This window comes from Capra hircus, chromosome 24 (assembly GCF_001704415.2).
Source record: "Capra hircus breed San Clemente chromosome 24, ASM170441v1, whole genome shotgun sequence".
NCBI classification, from domain to species: Eukaryota; Metazoa; Chordata; class Mammalia; order Artiodactyla; family Bovidae; genus Capra; species Capra hircus.
In genome coordinates this window covers 20,766,661-20,779,245 of record NC_030831.1, presented here as the reverse complement: position 1 = coordinate 20,779,245, position 12,585 = coordinate 20,766,661, and the positions used below count along the sequence as shown (strand labels likewise).

At 45.6% G+C, this 12,585-nt stretch overlaps 1 protein-coding gene across 3 annotated transcripts in view; it reads left to right on the top strand.

The window, feature by feature from the left end:
* The window catches only part of FHOD3 (formin homology 2 domain containing 3), a 529,663-nt gene that overhangs the window by 390,446 nt on the left and 126,632 nt on the right, over positions 1-12,585 (top strand). For 2 of the 3 annotated variants that reach the window (XM_018039641.1, XM_018039640.1), the window contains exon 11: positions 6,595-6,708. In XM_018039641.1, coding sequence (XP_017895130.1) covers positions 6,595-6,708 — 114 coding nt within the window. Of the gene's footprint in view, positions 1-1,049; positions 1,380-2,003; positions 2,079-6,594; positions 6,709-12,585 lie in introns of all 3 variants that reach the window. The other variant, XM_018039639.1, reaches the window with a different exon arrangement.

The following is a 12,585-nucleotide window of genomic DNA, read 5'->3' as shown; positions in this document are numbered from 1 at the left end:
AAAAACATAGCTCATGTTCCATTCCCAAATGGGCATGGATGGCCAGGAGTCAACTTCTCTGGGAAAGGGACTATGGTTTTGAAAACTGCGGAATTTAAGGTAGATTCTCCAGTGGGCTTCCCTGGTGGCTCAGAGTAAAGAATCCACCTGTAATGGGGGAGACCTGGGAAGATCCCCTGGAGGAGGGCATGGCAACCCACTCCAGTATTCTTGCCTGGAGAAGCCCCAGGGACAGAGGAGCCTGGCTGGCTAAGGTCCATGGGGTCGCAAAAAGTTGAATACGACTGAGTGACTAAGTACAGCACAGAACTCCAGTGACAGAGGTGGGCCTCAAGACATCTAAGTGTTTTGAATCTAGCCCCTGAAGGTGGAAGTCTCCATGACTGTCCGTGGCAGAGTCAGGCCCGCCTGCAGGGGTCTAGATGTCTAGGGCTTAGTGGTGGAGGAGGCCCAGGGAAAATGAGCCTTTGAACCAGGCAAAATGTGTCTTCACTCTGCCAGCCCCTCATTTCAGGTTCTTTGCATGTCCTGCTGGCATCATTTTCCCTTCTCCACGCTTGCTTTCAGGAAAGGATCCACAAGCCCTAAGTCCTAAGTATGGAGCTTGTGGGATACCTCATCCTCAAGTCTGGGCTTTTTAGGAGGAGGATCCCCTATTGAGCCAGACAAAGAAATGAAGTTCAAATTGTGGAAACTTCGGTACCAACACAACTGGGGTGGGGGGACCCTTGAGGGGTGAGGAGGGCGGGTGCAGAAGAGCCTCTGAGGCCCCATGAGATCCGCTCACAAAGGCCCCTGTTTGCTTGGAGGCCAGGTTGGTCTGACCTCCCAGACTGGCCAGCCCAGGGTGTCAGGATTATTGGGAAAAGCAGGGTTTCCGGCTTCTATGCGGCAGGTCAAGAAACACAGCCGGATTCTGAAGCCAGCGGCCCTGCCGGTAATGAGTTTTTACAAGTCTTTTCCCCTTTCCTAACCTTGGCTCCCTCTCTCCCCCATCTCTCTTCCTTCCCTTTCTTCCCCTGTCCTCTCCGCTGCTGCCGCTGCCGCAGCAGCGAGACCCACCCTGCCTCCGAGGTCGCCACCGCCACCGGAACGGATGCAGCCCTTGCCGCTGCCTCGCCGGGAAAGCCGCTGCCGGCCAGTGCTGCGGCGGGGACCCCCTCGGACAGAGGGTCCTCGGGGCCCGCCCTGCGGCCGCCCCCCAGCCCCACCCCGGCCTCTCGGCCCTCCTCCACTGCGCCTGCTCCCCCGAAGGCGTCACCTAGCAGAGAAAAGCTGCCCTACGTGCCCCACAGCCCCTTCCACCTCTTCTCCTATGACTTTGAGGATTCGCCCTTGTCCACCAAGGAGAAGGAAGCCGAGTCCCAGCAGGAAAGCAGGTAGATCCGGCCCACGTGGTGGCCTGCGTGAGGCTGCCCAGGGGAAGGTGACACAGGCGTGTTAGCTGCACCCTCTGGCTCGTCTTGCACTGTGTTTGTGTGAATTCGGGTCAGAGCAGAGGGCAGCAGCTGTGTGAAGTCCCTGACCACTCGCTAATTACAGCATGCAGGCCAAATATGGGCTTCCCGGGGGGGCGCTAGTGGTAAAGAACCCACCTGCCAATGCAGGAGGTGTAAGAGACACGGCTTCGATCCCTCGGTGGGGAATATCCCCTGGCAGAGGGCATGGCAACCCACTCCAGTATTCTTGCCTGGGAAATCCCAGGGACAGAGGAGCCTGGTAGACTAGAGTCCATAGCATGGCAAAGAGTCAGACAAGACTGAGCGACTTAGCACACACAGAAGAAAAACCTGTCTGTGCCAACTGAGAGCTCTTGTATTCTAATGCGATTACTAAAAATGAATTTATGGAGGTAAGGTTTATAAACATAAGCATGATGTCTGAATCTAAAGCGCGCCCCCCACCCCCACCCCAAGCCCATCTCTCTAGATATGCAGAATGCAGTGAGGGGCTTCGCCAACTTTCCAGGCAGCCTTTTGAGTGGGTTTTCCTTCCTTTCACAGTTCCTCTGATTCTCTCCATCTGAGCACGTATTCTGCCTCCGAGCCTTGCAACTTCCGGTCTTTCTCTTCTAATAGGTGGGTGTCTTTTCTTTATCTCCTTTCTCTTTCTTGTAGCTTTCAGTTTTTATTCTAATGTATGTGATTTCTACTCATAACTTCCTGTGAGATTGCAAACCGTTGCAGTTTTGAATCACTTCCTGGGCATTAATGTAATTATGTTTAAAATTTTTTTATTAAAGTCCACTTGACTTACAGTATGTTAATTTCTTCTGTACAGCAAAGTGACTCAGTTATACATATATTTTTTTCATATTCTTTTTCACTATTTTTTGTCATAGAATGTTGCATATAGTTCCCTGTGCTATAGTGTAGCACTTGTTTATCCATCCCGTGTATAATAGTTTGCCTTTGCTAATCCCATACTCCCAATCTAGCCCTCTTCTCCCCCTCCCTGGGAAACCGCAAGTCTGTTCTCTATATCTGTGAGTCTGTTTTTGTTTCATAGATATGTTGATTTGTATCATATTTTAGATTCCATATGTATTATTAAGTGACATGGTGTTTGTTTTTCTGACTTACTTCACTTAGTATGACAATCTCTAGGTCCGTCCATGTTGCTGCAGATAGCATTATTTTGTTCTCTTTTATGACTGATATGCCATTGTATATGTTGATATATATCTGACTCACATCTTTATCCATTCATATGTTGATGAACATATGAACATGCTTCCATGTCTTGGCTAATATAATTGCATTATTTACATGTGGATGCTTCAGTGATTCCTATGCCAATTGGAGATGAGGCCGAGGGAAGGAGGTGTGCAAATCAAAAATGCTCAGGGAATTTTCAGCAGGTGTTTGTCAGCTTACCTACATGCCTGCTCCTCACTGATGCCTGGATCAGAACCTCTCTGCAGAGCAGAGAATGGGGAACAGAGAGTTTGAATATTTTAAAAATTGTCCAAAATCAGTAATAAAATCAGTATTAACTGATGGCCCATGTATATTCAGTGAGGAAATGGAGGCACAGAGCAGTTTGGTAAGTGGAGATGGCTTACTCAGCCAGAATGGTTTTGTATACTTTCGGGAGTATGTGACCTCCTGTTTGAATACCTCCAAACACCAAGTTCTCTACCAGTCTCTTTTAAGTCTAAAATTCTGAGTTACTGTGATCTTTCACACAATTTTCATGAAACTCATCTGACATAGCTCTTATGTCCCTTGATAATAGTATCTGTGTACAAGTGATGAGCCGCACATTTGACTGGAAGAAAGATAACCTGGCAACCTCATCTTCCCTAGCAGGATAGTGTTAGCCCAGAATGGTGGTGGACTCACAGGCCCTGACAGGGCTTTCCTGGGCCCAGGTTCTTCCCACGTAGCCCCAGGCTTCAGTACCACTCACAGTCCTGGGGGATGAGAGCAATAGAAACGTGGAACTGGCCAAAATAAATATACACATAAATTGAGAAAAGCAGCCTCATGCTTGTGAGACTTCCCGGGTGGCTCAGTGGTAAAGAATCTGTCTGCCAATGCAGGAAATCCAGGAGATGTGGATTCGATTCCTGGGTCAGGAAGATCCCCTGGAGGAGGGCAAGGCAATCCACTCCAGTATTCTTGCCTGGAGAATCCCATGGACAGAGGAGCCAGGCAGGCTACAGTTCATGGGGTAGCAAAGAGTCGTACATGACTGAGCATGCACGCATGCTTGTGACTGAGGATCAGCTTGGATTTAACTGAGGAAAGTTTATAATTCTTAAATTACTTGACAGGAATTTGAATACTGTATAAATATTGTTTGTACCTATTAATTTTCTGATGTTCACTCACTGTGGTTGTCCCAGGTCAATATGGCTACACATTTGACTGCTCAGTAATGGACTGCAATTGAATAGGTTATAATAGAAACCAAGCAGTTAGTCACTAAAAATAATTTTTTAAAAACAAAACAAAAAACTCTGTGTAGTAAATTCAATTAGTTTAGCTGAAAATGAGATGCAAAGTTGGACAGACTATGAGGTAGTCGAATTAATTGTTCAACCATTAGAGAGACTAAAGGAGGGGAAATAACTCTATGCTTGTTTTATTTCCATAATGTTTTTGAGACATAATTTTAGTAAAGTAATCCTGTTAAAACATTCTCCGGGATGCCCACTTTTGGTCTGGAAGGGGATGGTTTTAGATGCTTGTGTAGAATAACAAGCTCAGTGTCCAGACGGCTGGGTGATGCAGGGCTGAAACCAGACCTGTCTCCCAGAGGATCCCGAGGTCTGGGGCAGCTTCCTTCCCTCCTGAGCGGGGCCCACTGCCTGCTGCTTCTCTCCTCTTTACTGCTGGGCTTTTTCTCCCTTCTCTGCTGCTTCCTTTCTTTCATATCATCTTATTCTTTGCTTTTCTCTCTTTTCTATGGCCTATGACTTAGGGACCCTCTTTTATTTTAATATTTTTATTGAGGTGTAATTGACAGAATGGGTTCCCTGTGACTCAATGGTAAAGAATTTGCCTGCCAATGCAGGAGACGAAGGAGACATGGGTCCATTTCCTGGGTCAGGAAGATCCTCTGGAGAAGGCAATGGCAACCCACTCCAGTATTCTTGCCTGATAAATCCCATGGACAGAGGAGCCTGGCAGCCTACAGTCCATGGGGTCACAAGAGTCATTCACAATTTAGCCACTAAACCACCACCACGACTTGAAAAATCAAGCCAGCACTCACTCAGAGAAGAAGCAGTTAACCTGCTGGACAGGGAGTGTGTTGGAACTTTTAAGAGATGAGAAGATGAATGCCCGGAAACCAAGTGCCATGAAGATGGTGTGTTAACGGGGGAGAGTGGTGGGGTAGCATTGTGAGTCCCCATCTGCCTCCCAGGGTGCCTGGTACTCAGCACAAGCGGACACATGATAGCAGAAAGACAAATAAGAGGCCAACACAGCAGACTTAGCAACACAAGATAGATTGGGGGTAATATGAGTATTTTAGGTTCTATTACAGTAATTCATTAAGGAAATCTGAAATTTTACTTCTGTATTCCACTTTTTGAAATAGATCTTTATTTTATGCTTTCTTCTATACATTCTCTTTTACCTTTGAGGATACTTTTTGCAATTGTAATCAAATGTACTGTGTAATATTATAAACTGATGTTGCGTGCAGCATGTGTGCAGGTATAAACACACTATGAACACATGCCATGTTTTCACTTATAAATTGGCAGGCATTTTTAGTGGTTGCATAACATTCCATCAGTGAGTGTTACATCATACTTTCTTATCCTCACACTGTTACCTAGTTGGGTAGTTTCCAGTTTTTTGCCATGATCTCAATGAGGCGCCAGTGAGAATCTTCCTGTGTAATGCTTTTAGGATATGAGTGAGTAAGGTTATGTTAACTTCCCCAAAAGTAGACTTATTTGGTCAATGGGTATCCATATCTTGAGATAAATGGCTTCCTAGAATGGTTAGTACTGATTCTCTTGGTGGGCACGTGTACTGGATTCACTGTGTATGGGAAGGTCTCTGGGCACTTTCATCATAGCAACCCTTGGGGTCCCGCACACTCCAGTAGTGAGTCCTAACCAAGTCAGAAGAAAGAGTCAGCCCTGCCCTGTCGCTGAATAGGTTGTAAGACAAAGCTCTGCTGATAATAGCTAAATCCACCTTAGCTAAAGAACAGCTATTCTGAAAAAACAAGAAAACCCTAGACTTTAACACATCCTGAAACTTGTCAGGGTTGGCTGGGAGATGATAAAAGCTCACTGAAACTTAGTGGCTGTCATTTTGGTTCTGAGGACGTGTTGGGTGAAAACACTGGCTATGTGCATCTCTAAACGGCGGGCCAGCCTAGAAGGTCTGGAGACAGTTGCTCCTTGATTGCTGGGCATGCAACAAGACTGTGGCATCTAGTGGATGAAACTGATTCAGAAACACCTCAAGGAGAATTTTTTAGTAAGATGTTTCCTTAGTCAGTTGTCTGATGTTTTCTGCAGACCTTTGATTGAATTAACACTAATTGTGCCTCCACCAGAGAAGGAAACAGCAGCCCACTCCAGTGTTCTTGCCTGGAGAATCCCAGGGATGGCGGAGCCTGGTGGGCTGCCGTCTGTGGGGTCACACAGAGTCAGACACAACTGAAGCGACTTAGCAGCAGCAGCAGCAGCAGTACCACCACCAGGGCTTCCCCGGTTGCTCAGCGGTAGAGAATCCACCTGCAATTCAGGAGACGCAGGTTTGATCCTAGAAGCAAGAAAAATCTTCATGATTCAATTCAAAGCAATTTGGATTCTATTTATGTTAGCAACTAGTTTTAATGTACACTTAGAAAGGAAACATGAGGATTTTGTGTAAGCCCTTTGTCATAACCCGCTGCTTAGCAGTTTGGGACTTTGGGAAGCTTCTCTAGTAAGAAATAATAAAAATGAAGAAGTTAGTAAGTTTCTTTAAGTTAGGGTGATCACTAACAGTGCTACCTTTTCTAGACCTGTTTTTCTTGTAAAAATTAAGACAGTTTGCCGAGTGTTATTCATCTAGTGACTTGTACTCATTTCTCTGTCCCTTCCTGCCCCCCAACCTAACCCTCTGTACTCTTCAGATACAGCAGCTTTGGCAACAACTCTCATCACTCCTCGAGACCCTCATCTGGATCCAGCATGCCCACCACCCCCACGTCATCCCTCTCGCCCCCACAGGAGGCCAGGCCTGAAAGGTGGGTTGCATGTACTGACCACTTCCTTGTCCTCAAGCAAAGGGAATCAGTTTAAGAGTGCCCAGAGGGAATTTAGGATGGACATGTACCCACAACTGTATTTAAATTGGATCACCAACAAGGACTCACTGTATGGCACAGGGAACGCTGCTCCATGTTACGTGGTGGTCTGGATGGGAGGGGAGTTTGGAGGAGAATGGATACATGTATATGTATGACTGAGTCCCTTCGCTGTTCACGTGAAACTATCATGACATTATTTGTTCATCAGCTATACCCCATTACAAAATAAAGAAGGTTTTTTTTAAATAAGAGTGCCCAAAAGAAAAGTATAAATAAAAAAAAAAAATCTGAAATATTTCCCTTGACAGAGTATAGTTCAAAAGTAAGATTGTTTTCTCTCTTTCACACTGTACTATGTAACTATCTTATTAGAGGTGGTAGTTTATTGTTAATACTGCCTTATCTCTGAGCACACTAAAGATAGTTATACAGATTTGTTCTTAAATATTTAAATGTGAATGTTTCGATTCACCCCTTAAAAACTGTTCTAGATTTTGTGTTAACCCTGCAATTTGTGTTAGACATATCCGTTTTCGCCTTTGAATGATTCATTCGATGTAAATCAGGAGGGAGTGGGCCCTTTAAGGTATTGTTTTATTAATCCAGGACCTACCAGAAAACAAATGAATTATATGGGTCCATGGGTGAAATTTAACTTGGCAAGAGTATTAATTAGACCACCAGAAAGGAACTTATTATTACTCCTAGAAGCAAGGGATTGCACAAGGATGTGTTTACAAGGGAAAGGTAAGGCCTGTAATTTCAGAACAATAAAAAACGGCTTCCCTTATATGGCAAGAGCACCGAGTTAGAGGAGACTGGCTAGGGTTCCAGTTCTCTCACTGAGAAGTTATTTAATCCCTGAGGGTATGTGCTGATTATGTCAACCTCACCTTAGAGGGTGGTTTTCTGAGCAGATGATAAAGTACGCTTGAACCCCATTGTGTGAGTCCAGTGAAAGTGACAATGTACAATGATGAGATATAATGTCCAGCAGCTCGTGAATGATCAGAAATTCAGAAATGAGCAATTCACAGAGGTCATTTGCCTCTAATCCCAGATTTAAAACAAATCCATATTCGCCTGGTCTCCAGTATATTCTGAAGGGTGTTTTGCTGACTGGAGATTTTGGGAGAAATGGGTTGCCGGGCCGCACACCACCTTTAATTTCTAAAATGGTACCTAAACCCCCTGGTGTCAGACTCCCAGGTGGCACAGTCCAGTGTGGCCGTGCGCTGGTCACATCTGGCCTCGGCTTGGTCCTGGTCATAAGGCAGCAGATGGATTGCCATGAAATCTCTGCTTTTCACCCTAGGGCACTTGTTCTGGGGATCAGCTGAGGTCTCCTGTGCTCCTAGAGAGGTCACCCGGAAAGAGAACCTTTGTCCTGTGGGATGTGAGATTTGAGGCTGCAGTGATGAATATTAGAGTCTGACTTGATATTACTTCGCTTCTCTCACACTTGCTAGGTCGCCAGCTCCTTAGGAGCAAGGACGCAGGTTTCATTTATTGCTATAGTTCCTGGGGCTAGGCTGTGGAAGAGTCGAGGTGAATGCCAGTTGAAGGATCCAGGTGAATTATCCACTCATTGTGGACAATTTGGAGGTTTCTAAGGTTGAGAAATTGGAAGGACAGGAGGTCCACGGGTTTCCCAAGCCTTTGCCTCTGGGGGAACGTTGTTCCCAGGTCCTAATGGGGAAACCCAGGTCCCGCTGGAGCTGAAAGGTCCGGGAGCTCAGAACCCTGAAGGATCCTGCCTGTGCCTCTTTCCTGCTGGGGCTAGCTGAGTGTCCCCTGAGGGGCTGGGGGGATTTAGTGGGGGAGGGAGAAGAGGGGCTGGATCCCAGAAGACCTTGAGTGCCCTGGAGGAGGCTGGACTTCATCCCAAGGCCCTGGGCTGTTAGGGTTTTGAAGCAGCTGGTGCCATGAACTAACTGGTCCACAGTGCAGGTGGAGCCAGTGGGGCACAGCTGCAGGGACCAGGGCTGCTCCAAGCTGCCTCTACGTCAGAGAGAGGTGACCCTGCCCGGGAACGGCAGAGGCCTCGGGGCTAGAAAGGAGCAGAGGGTTTGTGCAGACTTGGCTGCTGCTGGGAGGGTGGACACAGGGGAGCCTGCGGGTGTTAGAAACAAGAAACTGAGAGGGAGGATGCGGGACGAGAAGCAGCGCGAGGATGGAGATGTGCATCTTGGGGTGCACACGGCCTGAGGAGTGTGTCTGACACCCCAGGAGATGCTCCGGTGCTGGTGGGGTGAGGACTTCATGGTCCTCGGGTTGAAAGAAGCACTGGGTTGAAATCTCTCAGAGGGAGCCGGCACGCTGAGACCCCGTCGCTGGGTGGCAGCCGAGGCAGGGACCCCTCCTGTTCTGAGCTGCCTCTTCTCCCCTGTGCGCTGCTGCCATAGAAGTTCACTGTATCACTGTATCCACCAGTGGGGAAAGCTGCAAAGGGTTTCTTACTTCCTTTCCATTTGCATGACTTTTCGTTTCAACCATCACCATCTGCGACTTTGAAACATCAGATGTGCCATTCCACTAAGGCCAGAAAGCCACCAGGACTGGCCACATCACCACTTTCTACTCTCACTTTGCCAGCTTATATTTTGTGAGTATAAAAGCCAAAAAAAACGAGAGGCCCTAACTCCAAATCATACTCGTATCTCACCACCCTAGCATGTTATGTCAGTCATATTTATAATATTTATTTTTAAACAGTTTGACTTTTTCTTTTTTTTTTTCTCTTCAACAACTGGATTCTTTGGATATCACCATAATCTATTTTTACATTTACAAATATTTTCTGTCTTATTAAGATACAGGATTGTTTTGATGGAGGTATATACTTCAGGAGGGTTTGTAAGATTTATCCTTGAGATGTTTTATATACCCCTAATTATTGAAACTCAAAAGAAAATCTCTTAGTAAAAACATGGCACTCATGAACAATTGTTTTTTTGCGATGAGAACCCAATTGTTCTGTTAGAATACTCTGGACAAATAAACAGCATGACAAGGCCCCATGCATTACTGGGGAGTTCTAGAAACCCTTTTCCTTGATTTGCAAACAAGATTCACTTCCCTGAAGTCCTAGGAAAATCACGCCAACTAAAACACCCCTTCAGGCAGGTCAGCCCGCTTTGGGACTACAACTGGGCATTATTGTAAGTTTAGAGTCTTCATATTTTTCCCAAGCATATTAGTGTGTTGGATGTTAATAAAACTTGGAATGATAAATTGACCTAGAAAGGAAGAGCTGAAGAAACAATATACAAATTAAGTCAAGCAGGGGTATTAAAATGAACCCTTCTCCACATCTCCTGTTACAGCTTTGTTTACAGGGCTCTTTTAGAAACAGAGAGTGCAGCATTAACTTTCATGAAATTGCAGCTTGAGTTGTACCAAAACAAAACAAAATAAGAAGGCCAGAACCATTTGCAGAAGCCCTCAGGGATACAAGATGCAACTGTTTAATGAAAGCAGACTTCTAAAATGCTTCAATTTTGAAAATGTGCTTTTTGAGTGGAAACATTCTAAATATTTTCTTTTTAAAAGAAAACAAAATTACAAGAGTATTTGAACCATTCATCTTCAAGTATTCAAATAAAACAAACAGGCAGACAATCATCGCAGGGCAGTCACTGTGGCTCTGGCCTGAGCGCATCCTCTCTTGCATCCCTACCGCGACATCCCCCTCTGGTGGGCCTTTTCAGAAGTGGCAGCCGCACGCTTGTTCGGTGTTGTGACAGCGGCTGCTGAGGGAATTCAAGGGAGCAGTTAGGCCAGTGCTGGGGGCTGAAGGTGCCTTGAAGCGGATCAGTCTTTGTGCTGGGGCTGGGAAGTAAGTGCTCTGGAAATGAGGCCCCTGTGCTGTGAGCTGGGGGCGGGTGGTCATGAGCAAGTGAAGATGCTGAGAGCTCAGTGGGTGCACCTTGGAGATCTTAGGAGGCCAGGGAGGACTTCTCTGTGGACCTGCCAGTACGTGCCTTGAGTACTTTCCCCTCTTACATTAGTGCTGTTGTCTACTGTAAATGCCAGTCACCTGCCTGCTTTACACACTAATGTCAGGAGTCCTTAATATATGTGTGCCATTCTGAGTTGCTTCAGTGTGTCCAACTCTTTGCAACCCCGTGGACTGTAGCCTACCAGGCTCCTCTGTCCATGGGATTCTCCAGGCAAGAATACTGGAGTGGGTTGCCATGCCCTCCTCCAGGGGATCTTCCTGACCCAGGGATTGAACCTGGGTCTCTTATGTGTCCTGCATTGGCAGGTGGATTCTTTACCACTAACGCTGAGGCCCTAATATATGTTTACACATAGCTGATGCACAGTGTTGTGCAGCAGAAACTAACACAACATTGTAAAACAATTACACTCATTAAGTGTACACATACGTATGTAACAGTGCTACCCAGACGGCACAGTGATAAAGAATCTATGTGCCGGTGCAGGAGATGTGGGTTCGGTCCCTGGGCCAAGAAGATCCCCTGGAGAAGGAAATAGCAACCTACTTCAGCATTATTGCCTGGGAAATCCCATGGACAGAAGAGCCTGGTGGGCTACAGTCCATGGAGTCACAAAGAGTTGGACACAAAATAAAAATCAAAGCTTAATTGTTAAAAAAAAAAAAAAAAAGAAAAGAGTGCTTGTAAGTTTGGGAATTGTTTGCCTTGTATAGTCATCCCAGCAGAGTTTTTCTGACTTTCTGGAAAACTGTAAACATAGACAGTAGTAGTAATGCTTCCTTTAGAAATAAAATTGATAGTAAGGGATAGATAAAAATTTAAAGTTGCAACTTTAAATTTTGTGTATTATTGTTTACGTGGGCCTTTCGTGTATGTAGTAGCATTTGAAAGGTGTGAAAGGTTACACAGTTTGAAAGTGAAGCTTCTTCCTACCCCATTATTTTTCCCCAAAGCAAGGGCTCCTTGCAATTCCTTATGTGTACTTCCAGAGATATTTTATGTTAATGTCAGCATACATATGTTTAATGTAGCTTTACACAAATAGTAACACACTATATAAACTACTCCGCATTCTGTTTTGTTTTTTTTTTTACTTAAAAATTTACCTTGGTTCTCTTTCCATTTTGTTGTTGTTCAGTCACTAACTCGTGTCTGACTCTGCAACCCCACGGACTGCAGCATGCCAGGCTTCTCTGTCCTCCACTGTCTCCCAGAGTTTGCTCAGAGTCGTGTCCATTGAGCCAGTGATGCTATGTAAGCATCTCACCTTCTGCTGCCCTCTTCTCCTTTTGCATTCAGTCTTTCCCAGCATCAGGGACTTTTCCAGTGAGTCAGCTCTTCACATCCAGTGGCCTAAGTATTGTAGCTTGGGCTTCATCGTTAGCATCAGTCCTTCCAATGAATACTCAGGGTTGATTTCCTTTAGAATTGACTGGTTTGATTTCTTCGCACTCCATGGAGTCCCATGGCCTCAAAGGTCTTCTCTAGCACCACAGTTTGAAAGTGTCAGTTTTTCGGCCCTCGGCCTTCTTCATGGTCCAGCTCTCACACGACTACTGGAATAACAAACGCTTTGACTATACATACTTTTGTTGGCAAAATCATGTCTCTGCTTTCGAATGTCTCTTTACAGCCGCTCCATTCTTTTTAATACTTTGTTCTCTGGGTGCCGTTTCATATACCCAATCATGTAACGATGGGCCCTAATGATACTGCAGTGTGCTTGTCTGTCTGTCCTTTTGCACATGTGTGATTCTCTCTAGGACAAATGCCTAGAAATAGATGTAGTAAGTCAAATTTTTGTATTTTTACAGTTTTGCTCAGTTTGTGCCCAGTTGCTCTTGGTGAAGAT